The sequence below is a fragment of the Mustela putorius genome, unplaced genomic scaffold, assembly GCF_011764305.1.
Source record: "Mustela putorius furo isolate JIRA1106 unplaced genomic scaffold, ASM1176430v1.1 tig00001118_pilon_pilon_pilon, whole genome shotgun sequence".
Taxonomy (NCBI): Eukaryota; Metazoa; Chordata; class Mammalia; order Carnivora; family Mustelidae; genus Mustela; species Mustela putorius.
Window position 1 is genome coordinate 1,240,147 of NW_025421577.1, and position 19,153 is coordinate 1,259,299.

General features: G+C 40.5%; 1 protein-coding gene across 7 annotated transcripts in view; it reads left to right on the forward strand.

Annotated features, from left to right (window-relative positions):
* The window catches only part of RYR2 (ryanodine receptor 2), a 738,653-nt gene that overhangs the window by 484,282 nt on the left and 235,218 nt on the right, over positions 1–19,153 (forward strand). For all 7 annotated transcript variants that reach the window (XM_045087357.1, XM_045087359.1, XM_045087360.1 and 4 more), the window contains 2 exons: positions 17,411–17,619; positions 18,058–18,410. In XM_045087357.1, the coding sequence (XP_044943292.1) occupies positions 17,411–17,619; positions 18,058–18,410 (562 nt within the window). The remainder of the gene's footprint in view (positions 1–17,410; positions 17,620–18,057; positions 18,411–19,153) is intronic.

The window sequence follows — 19,153 nt, forward strand, 5'->3', positions numbered from 1 at the left end:
CTTAGAGCATCACAGAAAGTTGTATTCGATGGTGTTACTCTAGAGCATGTAATTAAGACAGTACAAAAATACAATACCAAAAAATGAACAAAACATATAAGTGTCTCATTTTAAAATGAACACTTTTTTTTTTTTTTTTTCAAAATCGCTTTGTTGGATGGTTTTTGGGTGGCTCAGTTGGTTAAACAACCGACTGTTGATTTCAGTCGGCTCAGGTCATGGTCTCCCGGTCCATTGAGTCCCAGGAGCCCTGAATCTGTGTCCTCCATGTTGATCTCTTGCTCAGCAGGGAGTCTGCTCCTCCCTCTGCCCCTTCTCACTGCTCATGCTCACTATCTCTCAAATGGATGAATAAAATCTCAAAAGTAACTGATCCTCAAAACGTTAGTTCCCTCATTATTTGCGTTAAGTTCTATATTCATTCATTAGTAAGCTTGTAAGCAGGTATGACCATCGTTTCTCAAATATAGATTTGCAAAAATGGTAGGAGTTCTACATTTTCTTTAAAAGATTGTATTTATTTGAGAGGGTGGAGAGGCAGTGGGAGAAGCAGCAGCAGACTCCCCACTAAGCAGGGAACTCTATGTGGGGTTCAGTCCCAGCACCCCAAGATCATGACCTGAGCCGAAGGTATCCACTTAACCAACTGAGCCACCCAGGTGCCTCAGAATTCTATAGTTGTGTAACTTAATTTCTATTTTGCAGTGTATCTCTGGTGGAACTGTCACTCTACCAACCCATTACCCATCTCCCTTTCTGTGTGATTGTCTTTATGAGTGTTAATATATCTGGGAGAAGGTGGGAGAGGGGCTTTTTCTGTGTTTTCTGTCTTTATTGTTAGATATGACCTGAGCTTTTAATTTTTTTAATCGGTTGTTTAGAAATTATTGTATGCTTTGCCTTCCTTTGTTGGAAGGAAGTGCCTGTGTGAGCTCTGTTTGCTTAATTGTGCCACATAGATTCAGAGTATGGTGTTAGAATTCTAAACAACGTGGAATGCCCGACCATACTATTTAAGCACATAACAAATGTTCATGCTCTTGGTGGCGCTGTTGCAAAGACCAGTCAGTCACCATTGTGGAGGTGAAATAGACTGAGCTCGTCTGGCTGGTATAGTCTATAAACGTTTATGACTTTACACTTCACAGAATTTTTTTAAAATTTAAAAAATGACTCTCATAGTTGGTATCACTATGAGAGAGTTCATATAGCATTCTCATGAGTTGTTTGAAAATTTTATGGTGAATATTGTTGGACTTTGGTTTGAGGTGTTGGAGGGGTATATTGGTCTCCAAGGCAGGTTATTATTTTCACGTAGCCATGATCCTTCGCAATTAACTTCATAGAGGCCACTCGTAATTCTAAATTTTCTTACATAAAATGGAATTTATCCACACCTATGATTTGAAAATGCTTTTTGGAGTGGAATTTTCCATTTACCTGTCAATTAACTTCACAGAGCTTACTGAAAAATAAGAAATTCGATGGACCTGCTCTGTGTAACAGGAGGCCCTGAGATGGGCTCCTTAATTTACCCGTCACCCTTCAGCGACAGTCCTCGAGACAAATGGGGCTCAAAAGAGCAAGTATGAAAGGCCACAGGGATATGCTGCTCTTGCCAGAGTACCACAAGGGCCATCCTTGGAGCCAGTCTGCTCAGAGGGATCACGAAGAGGAACTTGAGTATGGTCAGCCTCAAACATGCCACTTCCTCTGGAGTCACTGAGATGTGTGTGTGGTTCTCTCAGTCCATATGCAGTTAACTAATCAGGAGTCATTTCTGTCACAAACCATGTTGCCTATAGTGGCTGACATTCATATTGTTACCCACAGAGTTCTAGTAGCCAGCCAAACTAGGACACCTGTCCCTTAGCAAGAGCCTGAAAGGAGTTCTGATTGAATCTAGTCTATCTTAGTAAAGCCAGAGATGGTTATCTCTAATCCAATTTGGGACTAAAGCTTTTTTTCTTTTTTAAGTAATCATTTTCATATGAAACATTTTTTGATACACTTCCTCAAGAGCTCCATGGAGGTGATTCTTACCATTTTTGATGGGGGACAAGAACAGGGCTAGTAGAGATTGGAGATATATATATATATATGTATTTCCATTGATCTTACCACATAGTTCTTTTGATTGCTTTAATAACCAGTGTATGTCTGAGTTCACTGTCTCTGTAGAGATAAGGAGGAATTAACGCAAGCCAAATCAAGCATGGCACAGATATAAAGACATGTAAGAAGAATTTAAATATAGAACACTTACAAAATCTTTTAGTACTTTAGCAATTACAGTACATTCCTGTGTTAGGAAGTGTGGTGTTGTAGGGGAAAAAAGAAAGAAAGAAAGAAAGGAAGAAAAAGAAAAAAAATTCTGTCGTAAATTCTTTTTCAAACTTGTGATATGATAAGAAATGAAATTGGAAGTGATGATGAGAACTGGAATAAAGGGAACAACAAATCTATCATTATTTGCAGATAATGTAATTATTTGCAGAGAAAACTGAAGAATCTATAGCTTTTACTAGGAATAATTGAAGCATTTAGCAAGTTCGCATTTCTATGCTAGATGCAAACCTGAAACTAGATTAAAGAGAAGATAGCATTCACAGTAACATCAGGAATTTTCGAATTTTCAGTAACTAGTTATCACCCTAACAGAAGGTGAACAAAGTATTTACAGAGAAAATCATTAAACTTTATTGATAGATAACTTTGTTAAGAAATTTATCATACAGGGACGCCTGGGTGGCTCAGTTGGTTGGACGACTGCCTTCGGCTCAGGTCATGATCCTGGAGTCCCGGGATCGAGTCCTGCATCGGGCTCCCAGCTCCATGGGGAGTCTGCTTCTCTCTCTGACCTTCTCCTCATTCATGCTCTCTCTCACTGTCTCTCTCTCAAGTAAATAAATAAAATCTTTAAAAAAAAAAAAGAAAGAAAGTTATCATACATGGTCAGCCAATCTTTGACAAAGATACCAAGACAATGTAATGGGAAATGGATTGTCTGTTCAATAACTAGTGTTGGAAAAATTGGATATTGACACATTAAAAAAAAAAGCAATTGGACCTTTTACCCAATTTTGGACCATATACGATGTTTTTTGACTATATACAAAAATCAACTCAAAATAGACTAAAGACTTAACCATAAGAACCAAAAGTGAAATTACAAGAGCAAACATAGGGGAATAGCTATTTGGCAGTGCCCTTAGCCATGTTTTTTTTTTTTTTTTTGGATATGACACCAAAAGCAGTCAAGAAAAGGAAAAATGGGGCGCCTGGGTGGCTCAGTGGGTTAAGCCGCTGCCTTCGGCTCAGGTCATGATCTCAGGGTCCTGGGATTGAGTCCCGCATTGGGCTCTCTGCTCAACAGGGAGCCTGCTTCCTCCTCTCTCTCTCTCTCTGCCTGCCTCTCTGCCTACTTGTGATCTTTCTCTGTCAAATAAATAAATAAAAAATCTTAAAAAAAATAAAGTAAAATAAAAAAAGAAAAAAGGAAAAATGGATATGTAGAATTATATCAAATTAAAAACCTTTTGCACAAGAAAGGATGCCATCAACACAATGAAGAGGCATCCTGTGGAGTGGGAAAAAATATTTACAAACCATATATCTGATAAAGGATAATTTTCAAAATATATAAGGAGCTCTTGTAACTCATTGGCAAAAACAACCAGAAACTGCCTATTTAAAAAATGGACAAAGGAACCAAGTAGATTTTTTTTCAGAGAAGACATACAAGTGGCCAACAGTTGTACAGAAAGGTGCTCAACATCACTAATTACCAGGAAGATGCAATTCAGTACCATAATGAGATATTCCTTCACACCTGTCAGAATGGCTGTGATCAAAAACCCCCCAAAACCTAAAGATAGGAAATGTTGGTGAGGGTGTGGAGACAAGGAAACCTTCATGCACTGTTCATGGGAAGTCAACTGGTATCTGCAGGATTATTCACAACAGCCAAGGTAAGGAAACAGCTGAAGTGTCTGTGGACAGATAAATGAATAAAGAGAATATGAAATTTATGTGCAACAGAATACTGTTACCTTAGAAAAGAAGTAAATTCTGCAACTGTGACAACATGGATAGCTGGAGGACGTTAGACTAAGTGAAATAACCCAGATACAGAAGGACGGGTACTAAGTCCTACATGATACACTTAGAAATGTTGAATCTAAAACAGTCAGACTCGGAAGTAGAGAGTAGAATGGTAGCGGCCAGGGGCCAAGGGATAGAGAAGTGTTAATCAAATGGTACAAACCTTCATTGATACAAGATGAGTAAGTCCTAGAGAGTTCCTGTCTTTAGTTAACTATAGGCCTGAATTACCTGCCTCAAATTTTGCAAAGAAGATAAATGTTAAGTGTTCTTATCTTATACACCCCCCACACACACATTATGGATGATGATGATGATGATAAAAATAAGAGGGCAGGGGTAAGCTTTTGGAGATAACTGATATGTTTATGGTGTAGATGATTTTGTGGTATATACTTATCTCCAAAGTCATCAAGTTGTGTACATTAAGTATGTACAACCTTTTCTATGTCAATCACACCTTAATAAAATGGTTCAAAAAAGAGATTTATTACTCAATAAATGTGAGCTATATTATGTTCAGGAGGAAGACAATAGCCTTAAGGTATTAGTTCTTCCAAAATTGATGTATAGATCCCATCCAAACATCATACTTTGTCTTTAAAGTCCCAAGAAGTTTCTCATGGGGCTTGGTATAATGTTTCCAAAATGTATATAGAAGAGTAAAAGACTAAAAATCTCAAGATTACTTATGATAGAGCAGAGCAGGGATAGGGTATATGTTGTACTGTATTGATTTTGAAAGATAAAATAGATAAGGGTTTTTTTAAGGATAGGTTTATTGTAGAGAGAACACATGTGTGTGCATGCATGGGGATGGAGGGGCAGAGGAAAAGAGAGAGAGAGAGAATCTTGAGCAGACTCCGTGCTGAACATGGCGCCGGATGCCGGGCTCGATCTCACGACCCTGAGATGCTGACCTGAGCTAAACCAAGAGTCGGATGGTTCACTGACGGAGCCACCCAGGCACCCCAGTGAGGATTTATTTTGAAGCTATCAGCATTAAGACATGTAGTATTAGTGCAGGGATAGGCGAAGGAATCTGTAAGATGAATTAGAGAGGGTAGAAGAACCCATCAGCCCACGTGTGGACCCTTGTAATATGGTGGGTGGCATTGCCAGGCTGCTGGAGAGAGGGAGACTGGGATCTGAACGAATCGGATCCTTTCCTTGTATCATACTGTATATGTAACAGCCAGCTCCAAAGGGACTGAGGGCTTAAATGTCAAAAATAAAACATTGCAATTCTTGGTAGGAAATATAGGTAAATCTTTAAATTTAGACAATGGGGTAGGAAACCTTTATCTTAGAGTAGAACAAGCAAATATAAAACAAAAACCTGGTGACTATAATAGACTGGTAAATCCATCTATACAAACGTAAGAACTTCTGTTTAAAGAACAACCAAAGAAACCTTAAAGGGAATGGTAAAACAATTTATTAGTGGGGTCAGAGAACTCAAAATACAATGTTAACAACTGAAAAAAAATGTTAGTGTCAAGAAAAGCATAAAGAACTGAAATCACTAAGAAAAAGGATGAAAAGTCATCAGTAGATATCTCATCGAAGAAATCCAGATGGGCAATAAATATATTTTTTAAAGATTTTATTCATTCATTTGACACAGAGGGATAGAGAATGAGAGAGGAAACATAAGCAGAGGGAGTAGGAGAGGGTAAAGCAGTAAAGCAGGCTTCCTGCTGAGCAGAGAGCCTGATGTGGGGCTCAGTCCCAGAATCCTGGGATCATGACCCAAGCCGAAGGCAGACACTTACTGACTGAGCCACCCAGGCACCCTGGCAATAAGCATTTGAGGAAATACTTGTTATTATTAATGATCAGGGAAGTGTAAACCATAATTAGATGCTATTTTAGATACATTCTGTTGGCAAAATTTTTTTAGATATTGGCTTTCCTTAGGACCACTTTCCATGGTTCTTAGGGGTGCATATGGTGCTCTCACTTAAAAAAACAAAAACAGGGTTCGGTAGTATCTCTGAAATTTGAATATTTACATACACATGGCCCAAAAAGTCTGTTCCAGTTCCCCAGTGACCTTTATATATCTCTACAGCAGGAGACATGAGCAAGAACGTTGATAGGAACACTACTCACAGTAGCCAAAGCCAGGAAGTCATCGAATCAGTAACAGTTGCTGGAGGATGGATGAGTAAGGTGGGAAGCTACAGTGACAGGTAGACTAGGAATATGTCAAGGAAAGAAGTAAGTCCTGAGAGGTAACTAGGGCAGGCGAAGACAGTGCCCCAAAGAGAGGTCCCTGTCCACTTCCTAAACCCTGCCAATAGATTACCTTCTGTGTGGCAAAGGGATTTAGCAGATGTGATTAAGATAACTCTTTTGGATTTGTAAGGCTCTCCTGGATTTTCTGGATGGTTCCACCGTAATCACAGAGGTCCTTTCAAGAGGGTGGCAGGAGTGAGCAAGGACACAGGAGAGGGGAGTGATACGAAGATGCTGGTTCTGATGGAGTCAAGGAGTCAGGGCGGGTAGGAAGCCTCTTGAAAGGGCAGGGAACAGATTCTTCCCAGAGTCCAGAGTCCCTAGAAGGAACACAAGCCCCAGGGACACTTTGTAGCCCAATAAAATCCATTTTGGACCTCTAGCTTTCAGAAATACAACAAATACAAAATACAATAAATTGGTTTTGTCTTAAGCCACTAAATTTGTGGTGTATTTTATTACAAAAGCAATAGGAAATGAGTGCAAGAATCATAGAGGATGCTACCATTTTTGTAAAAGTTACACACAATCAAAACCTTAAAAGTATGTTTTTAAAAGTACAGTTAAAGAAAATAAGAGAATGCTGATCTTAGGATTTGGGGTGATGGTTTCTTCGGGGGAGGAGGCAGGGAGATGGGAAAATCAACATAATGTGGTTAGATGTAGGCTATCGTTAAGGCTCTTGGTTTTCCTTCGGGTGGTGGGTTAGCAGATGCTTATTACAGGATCTAAAAAGTTCCAACTAAAGAATGAGGTAAAATCAGGTCATGACAAGTGTGTCGGGAACAAAGTTTGTAATTAATCCACTTTCCACTTCTGTGCACTTGAGATTCTTAAAGAAGAAATAGGATGCGTGAGCATGTCTATAGAGCTTTGGGGAATAATCTAGTAGAGAGGGAGAAATTGATGGTAAAAGTCTGAGAGACGATGTTCACTGAAATTCCTGAGAAGGTGAAGAGGGTGTGATCTCCAGCACAGATAATGAAAAATTTTTCCTTTTACAACAGAGAGAATAAGGGTCTGGGTATAAGGAATGGTAATGGCCTGTATTTTACGAGCACAGTGCCTCATGTTTGCAGGCAAGCCCTCTGACATGAACGACTCACATTTCCCAGTCCCAAGTTCCTTTTCTTTGCTTTTCTCCCTCTTCGTCATCTCCCTAATATTTGGTCGCCATGTGTCCCACCTGTCACCTCGGTGCCTCATGTTGCTTCCTCCTCTGGAACCCTATCCCTGGGGAGAGGTCTCCCGTCCATGTTCCACCATGGGTCTCCAAAAGAGAATACTTTTCAAAAGAGTTTCTGAACTGGAATTCTAAGGATGCGTCTCCTCTGTGGGGGAGGTTTATCTCATTGGAAATCTCTTCCCCCATTCTACAATTTTGGTGAGGGAGTGGGAATGAGATGTTCCCCCCTGCCCTCCATTCTTAGGGTCAGACTAAGGCCACCTCAGGGTGAGAAGAGCCCTTCATCAAATGTCCAAAACTGCTCCAGGTCTCAGGGAGAAATAACCTTTTCCTTGGTGAGCTTTTGGGTTGGCTCTTGTTTTTGGTACCATCAGAATGGCAGAATCTCAAAGCCCGAGATTTGGTTTATTAGCCTAGAAAAAAGAAGCCAGGAAGACTAGCCAGTGGCTTTTTCTCTCTGTCTCTGGAGAAACTGAAGGAAATCTTGTGGTTCAAGCATGATGTAACCCAGTTCCCCAATTTAACAACAGAATCTTGGTCCCAAGTACCAGCTCATTGCAAACTGTACTTTTTATTAACCCTGTGCCTTCTTTGCTTCCTTATGAGGATAACTTATTACTTAAAAGCACACTCAAAGGACACATTTCCATAGGTCAAAAACTAATTATCATTAATTTCAACTGGAATAAATGGGTGCATCCCCAAGCCTCCCAATTAAACCTCATTATGCTAAAGCAATACCAAGCCCCCCTAAAATTACATGAGTAGTAAACATGGTAGTTATACCCTAATTTAAAACGCATTCCCTCCTTTCTTTGTTCTTTTGTTTGCTTGTTGACCAGCTCTACTGAGTCACTTTCTTAACTGTCACATACTATACATTTCAGATTCCCTCACAAAATGTAAAGTATAAATGTCAGAAAAGCAAAACAAAAGAGCAACAATAAAGCAAAAAAGGAAACAAAGAATCAGTGGTGAAATGTGCAAGTGGTATGACATTTCCTAACATGCTGATGGTGCACAGAATTTTCTCAAATACATAGCTCATGTCCCACACTTACTTGAAAAAGAACCTATGTACTATGAGCCAGTTTTTACTACAGTAAAGACGAATGCATGTCTTACTTCTGCTGGGGCTTGCCACCTCCTGAAGCATATGAGAAATCAGCCAGGCTTACTTTAAAAAAAAAGAAGAAATGCCTTGTGGGAATATTGAATGAAATTCTTCCTAGAGTTCAGATTCTTTAAATCCAGGGGTCTCTCGGGGCTCAGCAAGCAAGCATGGCTCCCGAGAAGATGTGTTTGCTGGGGAATATGACATTCTGTATTCAACCACATTCAAACCCACCTGTTACGGCCTGAATTGTGCACCCCACCCAGATCCGTATGCTGGAGCCCTAACCCCCTAAAGTGACTGTATTTGGGCCTTTATAGAAATCATTCAGGTTAGATGAGTTCATAAGGGACAGGCCCTCATTGGGGATGACTGATCCTCGCAAGAAGACGAAGAGACACCAAAGGTTCCCGTGCACAGAGGAAAGGCCACGGGAAGGCAGCCATCCCCCAGCCACAGAAAGAGGCTGCCGGAGACACCAAACCTGTGGACACCCTGATCTTGGACTTTCTGTCTCTGGAAACACGAGAACAAATTTCTGTTGCCTCACCCACCCAGTCTGGGGTGTTTTGTTACATGGCAGCCCTAGGAAACTGAAACACCTCCCCCTCGGCACGTGTTCCCTGCTAACCTAGTAGTGCTCTTGATCTATATGTGTGGTGCCTTCTGTTACCAGCGGTTTGTAGAGCTAATCATACCCTTGATTTAAAGCAAGGAAGAGAGTCATTTAAAATCTCGCCATATGGTGAGAGAATAGTTATTTCCTCTGGAGATCACCTGCCTTTGACGAAGTCGGCTTGTAGGTACTTATCTTGGGCTGTGTTAATGCCTCATCGCACTGGAGCTTTTTCAACCTCATTGGCTCTTCTGTAAGTAAAGATCAGCTCAGGGCCCTCAGGTTCTGCATCTGTAAAGATTTATAATCAAATCCAGAACTGATGCTTGTGACGCTCTGTCTGCCACCTGGAAGAACAGCGAGCGAAACTGAGTACCCCGGGGCTCAGACGGCATGGCATTCCTTTCCATGGGAGCGAAACAGAAGAATACTGTTGTAATGAAAATAACTGCATAGCTTCAGGCTGAAAAGCCCTCTAAGGAAAAAGAGAGGGAAGCATAACTTTCCATTACTGGTTTTGTCGTGCTACCTTTAAAAAAAGAAAGAAGGGGGACGCCTGGGTGGCTCAGTTGGTTAAGCAGCTGCCTTCGGCTCAGGTCATGATCCCAGTGTCCTGGGATCGAGTCCCACATCGGGCTCCTTGCTCAGCAGGGAGCCTGCTTCTCCCTCTGCCTCTGCCTGCCATTCTGTCTGCCTGTGCTCGCTCTCTCCCCTCTCTCTCTCTGATAAATAAATAAAATCTTTAAAAAAAAAAAAAAAAGAAAGAAAGAAAGAAGGAAACCAGAGCATGGAACCCTCAGACCAACATATTCTTTTTATGCTCAGTTGAAATATTGCAACAGTTTAACCACTTCTGGGTGAAGATTGAGATGGTTTTTGACACGACGTGAATTTAAGAGTAGTAGAAGGAGGGCACCGTCCCAGATCGCTGCCCTCCAGCTCCCCCATAACATCTGTCCTGTCACTCTGCAAAACCCGCCATTGTTACAGACCTCAGGGGCAGGTCTGTATCCCACCTGGGACAGTAACTTACTAAGGATATTCCTAATTAAAAATGAGCACTTGCTGGGAGAAGAAGTTAAGAGCACGAGTCACTCCAGTGGAGCCATCCAAACAGCCCCAAATTGTGTTGGGACACTGGGTATTTTGAGTAACGATACAGACAGTTATTTACAAAATGGTAGACTAACTCTAGAGTCTGAAAATGTTGGGAACTGGCAGAATCCATTTCATGGTTTTGTCTAGAATCAAAAAAGATATGTTCTAGAAATTCTTTGGGCTTCTCCAAGAATACAGCTCTTAAAGCTGTATAAAGAGCACAGGCACTTTAACGAATGAGAGAAACTTTTATTTTTATTGTTTAGAGTTGAATTTCAGATTATCTAGTTTCTGTCTTTTGAGTTTACCTGTATATTTTCTACACATGTTTTTCTGGGGAAATTCACTGTGAAATGATTGACGAGTTCAGTGAAAACTGAACTCTGCTTAGCTTAACCTGACCAGTTAATTGACATTTACATTGTGTATATTGATGAAAAGAGGACATTTAGTAGTATTCAGGATCAAAAATAAAATTGTCTACTGATCTTGATTATCTGAAGTGAACCGAGAGTCAGGAAGAAAGTATGGAGATGTCCCTCTTTGGGCCAAAGTTGGTATTACAAAGTCTTTGTACTAAAGATGTGCTTGTAACACAGTAAATCCCCAAAGGCCTTACCCAGTGTATTTGCCAAGTTGTTTTCTAAGCCAAAGTGGAATAGAAGCAGCAGATTTCATGTCTGAAGTCCTGGTTCTAGACCCAGTTGTGAAAATAATTCTTCCTGTATGGCTATTTCCCAGTTCTGAAAACAATTCTTCCTGCATGGATTTGGGCAAATAGCCTCTCTGTTTTCATTTCCTTAAAATAAAAAGCTCTAACTGGAAATGACGCCCGTTTATGCCCCTTCCAGTTCTAAAGATCCCAGAAATCTAAGGCAAGTTGGTCTTATTTCTGTTTTACCCTCCTTCTTGCATTTTTTTTTAAGATTTTATTTATTTATTTGACAGAGATCACAAGTAGGCAGAGAGGCAGGCAGAGAGAGAGACAGAGGAGGGAAGCAGGCTCCCTGCTGAGCAGAGAGCCTGATGCAGGGCTGGATCCTAGGATCTGAGCTGAAGGCAAAGGCTTTAACCCACTGAGCCACCTAGGCGCCCCTCCCTCTTGCATTCTTTTTTTTTTTTTTACAGTCTTCCTTTTTTTTTTTTTTAATCATTTTTTAAATTTATTTTCAGCACAACAGTATTCATTGTTTTTTGTACCATACCCAGTGCTCCATGCAATCCGTGCCCTCTCTAATACCCACCACTTGGTTCCCCCAACCTGCCACCCCCCCAAAGCCTCGCTTCCCGTTTAACCAACTGTAGCACCTGAAACAAATGATTTAACTTATTTGTCTCCTTATCTTGAAAAATGAGGTTAATAATTTATAATAAATGGGAAAGTGCTTATATATTATCTGGCACATACTACGTGTTGTTCTTCCTTCGGATCAAATAATTCAGATGTACCCTTTAGTCTAATATTGGCCATTTTACTGCTTCTGGCCATTTGGCTTGGGTTATAAATGTGGATCCGTATCTGTAGTTCAGAAGTTTCGAAGTCTGGAACTGTGTGCTCCTCCAATAAGCTGGTATGCTTGGGATCTGCTTTATCTTCTTTTCTTTTAGCCCCCGCCACAGATTTCACGCCCGCATCACACCCCCACATCCTGTGACTGCCAATTCCTTCGCTGGACTTGCACGCTTGTCACACACCCCTCTGCTCTGGAGCAGGGAGGCTTTTATCCACAGAGAAAGTTAAAATTGGCTGAAGCCATCTGTCTTTTGTTGGAGGAAGCAGTTTAACCATACGTTGTAGCTACTGTTTTAACAGATTTACAAATGGCTAGGGTGGGTCTGGCTCAGCCCCAAGAAGCCAACGGGACTCGTGTGGACTAAATTTAAGATCCACCGCCAGGAAGAAAACTTCCCTTAGACATCCCCAGGCTTTGTCATTTGCAGGGTGTCAGTTAAGGTAACTGCAACAGAAGATGGAGAAGGCAAAGCACAGGAAGGTAGGACCAACATTTTACTTATGCCGAGGTATATGCCTGAATCCGGGGAAGTCTGTTTTCTCGTGTCAGAGTATTTGTGTGTTCAACTTATTTCGAACTGATAAAGAATTGAACCTCTGTTACCATGTTTTGCTCTGGGCAGTGGTTGAGAATGATGTCATTTATCAACCCATCTTGCTTAATTTATGGCAAACATTCAGTAAGTCCTAATAGCATTTATCCTTTCCTGACATCGTATTTTATATCTGTATATATAACTATATTTATTTACTTAGTATGCCTGCCCGAAGGTGAGCTCCAGAAAGGGAGAATTTTGTTCACAGATGTATCCCCAGCCAACAACGGTGCTTGGCACATGGTAGGTATTCATTGAATACTTACTGAATGGCAGGACCTGACACTAAAGGAAGACAGTGTTGAAGAGTAACTTAGAGCAGGGTTTAGCATACTAAGGCCTGAAGCAGACCCAGCTTGCCACCTGTTTTTGTAAATAAAGTTTTATTGGAATACAGTCACACACATTCATTTATTTTTTCGGCCCCTTTTGGACTTTCACTCAGGTTTGAGTAGTTTCACCACAAAACCTAAACTCTGTCCTCTGGTTATGTATGGCCCTGACTTAAAGCATGGCCCTTATGATCGAGCAGGTCTGGGTTTCTTCTCTGGCTACTTGGCTGTGAGCAAACAATTTAAGCTAAAAGGTTGGTTGCCTTGTCAGGAAAGTCATAATAACGATTCCTGTCTCAACCAACGGTTGTTAATGTTCTTTGAGAGGGGCATCAGATAAAAACACTCAGGGGGAGAGCCTGGGTGACTCAGGAGGTTAAAGCTTCTGCCTTCGGCTCAGGTCATGATCCCAGGGTCCTGGGATTGAGCCCCACATTGGGCTCTCTGCTCAGTGCGGAGCCTGCTTCCCTCTCTCTCTCTCTCTGCCTGCCTCTCTGCCTACTGTGATCTCTTGCTCTCTGTCAAATAAATAAATAATCTCTTTAAAAAAAAAAAAAAACACTCAGGGACCATTAGCCACTACTAGGGAGCCTCGTGTGATGGACATGTTATCTATTGTCTGTACCTTTATTTGCTAGGCACTTTGCCACGTACTGGCCAAATGCAGGGGCCTGACGCCTGGCCTTTCTGTCACATGACTGCAAAGTACTGTAGTTTCCCTCCGCTCTCTTCCTTCACGTCATGGCCATCCAGTTGCTCCTGCTGTGCATACGCTAATTTAAAAACATGGAATTTTTCGAAATATTGGTCATCTTATGATCACAGAAGTTTTATAAAAGCTACATGTTCACTGGCGCCTGGATGGCTCAGTAGGTTAAGCACCTGACTCTTGATTTCAGCTCAGGTCGTGATCTCAGGGTTGTGAGATCGAGACCTTCGTCCAGTTCTGCGCTGGGTTCCTCATGCTTAATCTTAGTCTTAATGCTTAATATTCTCTCTGTCCCTCTACCCCCGCTACCCCTCCCCACCTCCACAGCTAGTAGTCTCTCCCACTCTCTACAAACAAAACAAACAAAACCACATCTTCAGAAGTCACAGTATGATTTAAATTTTATTAAGTTGATTCCATCTAAGTTAAAAAGGGGAAAAAATATACCCATTTCTACTTATGGATGTTCTTTCATGAATACATGCCTTGAAAGGGCCTTAAAACAAGAAAGCAGTAAAAATGCCATGTACAAGTGTATATCTGCTGTAAACTAATGAAACATTACATCTATTTACTTGTTTATCAAGAAGTAATAAGTTCTGGTTGAATATTTGGGAAATACAAGGGAGTATAATGAAAATGGCTAAAAGCTATATAGATTCCTACTACCCCGAGAGAAATTTGATTTTAATGTATTTTTCCCCCATTTGAAGCATTGAGATGTTAAAATAATGTTCTCCATCCACCTTTTTAATGTAATATTATAAATGCTGATCCATGATATAAAAACATTTTAAACTTAACCTTTGATTTTTTTAACCAACTTTCCATTTTGAGAAATAGCCTTTCAGGAAAGTATGAGAATAGTGCAGTGGATACCTATTTACCTTTCACTGGGAATCACCACTTGTGTTAGTTTTGTTATGTTGGTTTTCTCTCTCTCTGCAGTTATAATCTGATGAGTCCTGAACATGATTTTTGATGCCTGCACATACTCTGTTTTGTGCATATATCATACTTGTCCATTCTTCTATTGTGGCTGTTTAGTTACTTTTACCTCCCCTCCAGTTTTAAATTTTGTTCACTGAGCATCTATGTTTCAAGCACTATCCACAAAAGATCTCATTTTTAAAACCATAATCGTGTGGGGTAGATGTTACAGAAAAAAAGGATCAACGCTTAGAGAATTTAAGTACCTTGTCAAAGGTCAAAAAGCTGGGAGTTGGTGGAACAGAGATTTTAATGCAGGTCTCACACTTCAAGCTCCATAATCTTAGTCATTTCAAAGGACCTGCACCTGTCCGCCATCTTTGATGATAACTCCTCTGAGAAACCCACCTAATTTTCATCTGTCTCCTCTTCCTCCGCTCTTAGCACCCCATCTCTGTAGATGGTTCAAGAGGTATAACTTCTTTGCCTGTCTTCCCCCCTCATTAGACTGTGAGAACCTTCGGGCTGATGCCTTGATGTCAGTCAACTTTTATTCCCAGTTTCTCATATTTGGGAGCTGGTCATAAGTATTTATTGGATAAGGAAATGAATGGTTGAAAGTGTCTTGATGCATATTATGAAATTGTCCTTCATGAATTTGTACTCATTTAATTTTATTGGCGAGATTTCTGATGCTGAACTCACCATACACCCAGCAGCATTGAGAGCTTGATCTTCCAAAGACTGAACTTGTTTGACTATTTTATATCTGCATTACTCTTATAACATTTCTGTAGGAGAAGGGTGTAGGCATATTCTGGCTCTCCAGTTTATTAAGTGACTAGTGTATTTTTACAAAGGCTATCACTTGTTTTCATAGCAAAATACATATTCAGTGAAGAAAATGTGTTAAACTGAGAAGCAGAAAAAGAAAGAACAAAGCGTGTTAAAAAATCCCACCATTCTGTCCTTTTCTAATAAAAAAACTTCTGTTTTCCCGGCTTTCAAAATAAATCATATGCTAAGGCTTTCTTTCATAAAGTAATATTTACTATGAATATTTTTTCTATATATTAATGAATCCTTGAAAAACAGTTTCAAAAACTAAATAGTATTACATCTCAAGGGAAAAACATATACTTACTATGCTAACAATGTCCTCTGGTCATAAACAGAGCCACAGTGAACAGTTTGGGATATGAATCTTTGTGGGCAACCCAAGTTACTTGTTTGTCTTTTTTTTTAATGAAAATATTTCAAACATACAGAAAAGTTTGGATATTAGTATAACAAACACCCCAAAATGTACTATGCAAGTGTATATATCTTCCCTTATAGGGTAGGAATTCCTTCTCCATGTAAAGTGACTAGCAAGAAGTAAATCTTTACAATCCGAGATGTTTCTATCTTGGTATCCCCTAGTTTATGTCAAATGGGTGTTAGATTTGCCAATTTGTGCAAATGTGGCTCAGGCTGTCTCAGGTCCATTGTATTTATCCAATCCCTTCCTTTGATTCCTTTGGGGACATGTCTTTCAAACAATTTCCCTTGACTGCTGCTTCAAGAGTTGTCACAGCTGCAGACACAGCTGTGGGTTTTAGTTTTAACTAGAAACTCATCATTCACACTTCCTTGAACACAGCTGGGTGTGTTCTTGCTTCCTGGTCGGTAGCTCTGTTCTACAACCATTTATTTGCGTATATATCCCAATGAATACAAACTGAGTGAAATCATTATGGATTATGGGATGTAATTTTTGCTGTCTCATGCTATTTTGAGGGTTATATATCGCGTATATTGTCACTAATTTCAACAAGGGAAGAAATATAAATCATAATGGTAGTTAGACAATTGCTAGCTTTTTCTTAGGATCCACTGCTTTTTTGATCCGTAAATTAGATCCTCTACTCTGTAGACTGTATTTATTGTGCTGACTACTGGAATTTCTGTGTAAAATATTCTAGAAGGAAATGAAGGTACATAAACATCCCTCCGCATATCCCCCCCCCCACACACACACACACTGAAAAATTTCATCCCAGCCCCTGGCTAAAGACAACCGATTACAAAGAATTCAAAGAAACGATGAACAGAATTAACATAGATTCCCCTTTTTATTCAGTAGTGAAAAGATTTACTAATCCTGCCACACATTAGATTAGCTGATGAAATGGTTTCGTTTTTGCCCTGTTGCTTATTTCTATTGCTTTTGATTTAGTTTCTTGTTTCCTTTTAACTTATACTTTAATTTCATACCTTAATTATTTAGGTTAGACGTGAATTGCCCTACTTAATCTATAATGGCAGTGACATCAAAGAGAAGGGGACAGATGGAGGCGTTTCAGTGGGATTTTTAGCAACTACTTCTGAATATTTATTTATTTACATATGTTTTCTATACTTAGATCTAGTGTCCCCTAGAAAAAGGCACAATTTTTTCCCCCAAAATCAACAGCAGCTATGAAAACTTTTGAAAATGTTGTCTTTCATCTTTTTTCCTTGAGTTCTATATGAAGAAGTCTGTGGCTCAGCCTGTGCTCAGTACTTCCATGTTTCAAGTGCTTGTTCTAACTTGAACCCACCTTCTTTCTTACCTTCCCTCTGTGAGGTAGTCCCATGCATTCCTGAGCTAAGAGGCTGTGGGTTGGGGACATCCTTCTGTTACTGGCCACCCTAAGACCCCAGGAGGACTGGGGGCTGCTGAGCACTTCTCTCATTTCACAGAAGTCCAGGGTGAAACTAAGGTCTTATCTAGGGGCCATGTTTAGTAAATTATGATCAAACCCTGATCTTCTGACCCTTACATTTAATACTTAGCGTCAGTGGTCTCTTCTCCAAATAATGTATTACCTCATGCCAACGTCTTTCCCAAAGACAAGAGTTCTGGAACAATGCTTTTGGGAATTCCAATCAAATAGGCTGTCACACGAATGATACTGAACATTTGATTTTTTTTTTTCTTTCCTCCCAGGATTCATTCCTGTCTGTAGCCTTGGAGTGGCTCAAGTGGGCCGCATGAACTTTGGAAAGGATGTCAGCACCTTGAAATATTTCACCATCTGTGGCTTACAAGAGGGCTATGAACCATTCGCAGTTAACACGAACAGGGATATTACGATGTGGCTGAGCAAGAGGCTTCCTCAGTTTCTCCAGGTCCCATCCAATCACGAGCATATCGAGGTTTGCTTTTTCTTTAAAATTCAGACCATTGCCAAAATCCAGGGATGGAATGAATGTCCTTACACGTGGGAATTCCCCCCTTGGATAGTTATTGCCACTTACTTAAAAAAGTGGCCATGAAGTGTTACGTGATGGTGGAATCCGAACTCAGCATGAGGTTCTGATTTTAGGCACTTCATGGGGCCTTTACTGAGCAACACCAGGCTCAATCTGAATAAATGTAATTGTAACGTGAATTTCCCAAACTGCCTTTGGAAATGACTCAAAGCTCTGAGTCCGTAACATAGTACTGACTGTGTTTCATCTCGTCATTCCCAAAACTCTGCCGCGTGTGGGCTGTGTTTGGGGTTTGAAAAATGTGATGTCTGTTAACATCTTTAGAATCAGGAGGTCGACAGTGTGGATTCATTTCTGAACTCCCGCTTCTTCCTTTGCTAGGTGACCAGAATAGACGGCACCATAGACAGTTCTCCGTGTTTAAAGGTCACTCAGAAGTCCTTCGGTTCTCAGAACAGCAGCACCGATATCATGTTCTATCGGCTGAGCATGCCCATCGAATGTGCAGAGGTTTTCTCCAAGACGGTGGCAGGAGGACTCCCAGGCGCTGGGCTCTTTGGGCCCAAGAATGATCTGGAGGATTATGATGCAGATTCTGACTTTGAGGTTCTAATGAAGACCGCTCACGGCCATCTGGTGCCAGATCGAGTGGACAAAGACAAGGAAGCCACAAAACCAGAGTTTAATAACCACAAAGATTATGCTCAGGAAAAGCCCTCTCGTCTGAAACAAAGGTCATTGATACATGCAACATGATTTAAAATGTGTCGTTATTATGTGGGGAGGGGTGCAGGAGAGAGCAAGGGATTGCCCAGTGTCTATTTCTTCTTGCCCGCCTTCTATGTATAAAGGATTCGACAGGGGACAAGAGAGCAACCTGTTTGCTACCTGTTTGTTACCACAGACATAATCTATGCCAAGAGTTACTTATTTAAAACACTTCTTTATTGTGGTAAGAAACACATAACAAAATTTGCCATTTTAGCCATTTTTTAAGCGTATGGTTGAGTAGTGTGAAGTAGATTTGCATCGTTGTGAGACAGGTCTCCAGAACTTTCTCATCTTGCAAAACTGAAACTCTGTCCTCATTCAACAACTCTCCTTTTCCACCTATCTACCAGCCTGTAGTAAGCACAGTTCTACTTTTTATTTCTATGAATTTGACCCCTTTCTGAACTGGAATCATAACATATTTTTTTCTGTGTCATTGACTTAACTCACTTAACGTAATGCCCTCAAGGTTCATCCATGTTATTGCACATGGCAGAACTTCCTTCCTTTCTAAGGCTGAATGTTATCACGTTGAGTATAGACACCTTGTGTTTAGCCATCCTTCCACTGGTGGACATTTGGGTTGTTTCTGCCTCTTGGCTATTGTAAATAGTGCTGATATGAACATGCATGTGCAAATATATTTTCAAGATCCTACTTCAAATTATTCTGGACATACACCCAGAAATGGAATTGCTGCTGGTTC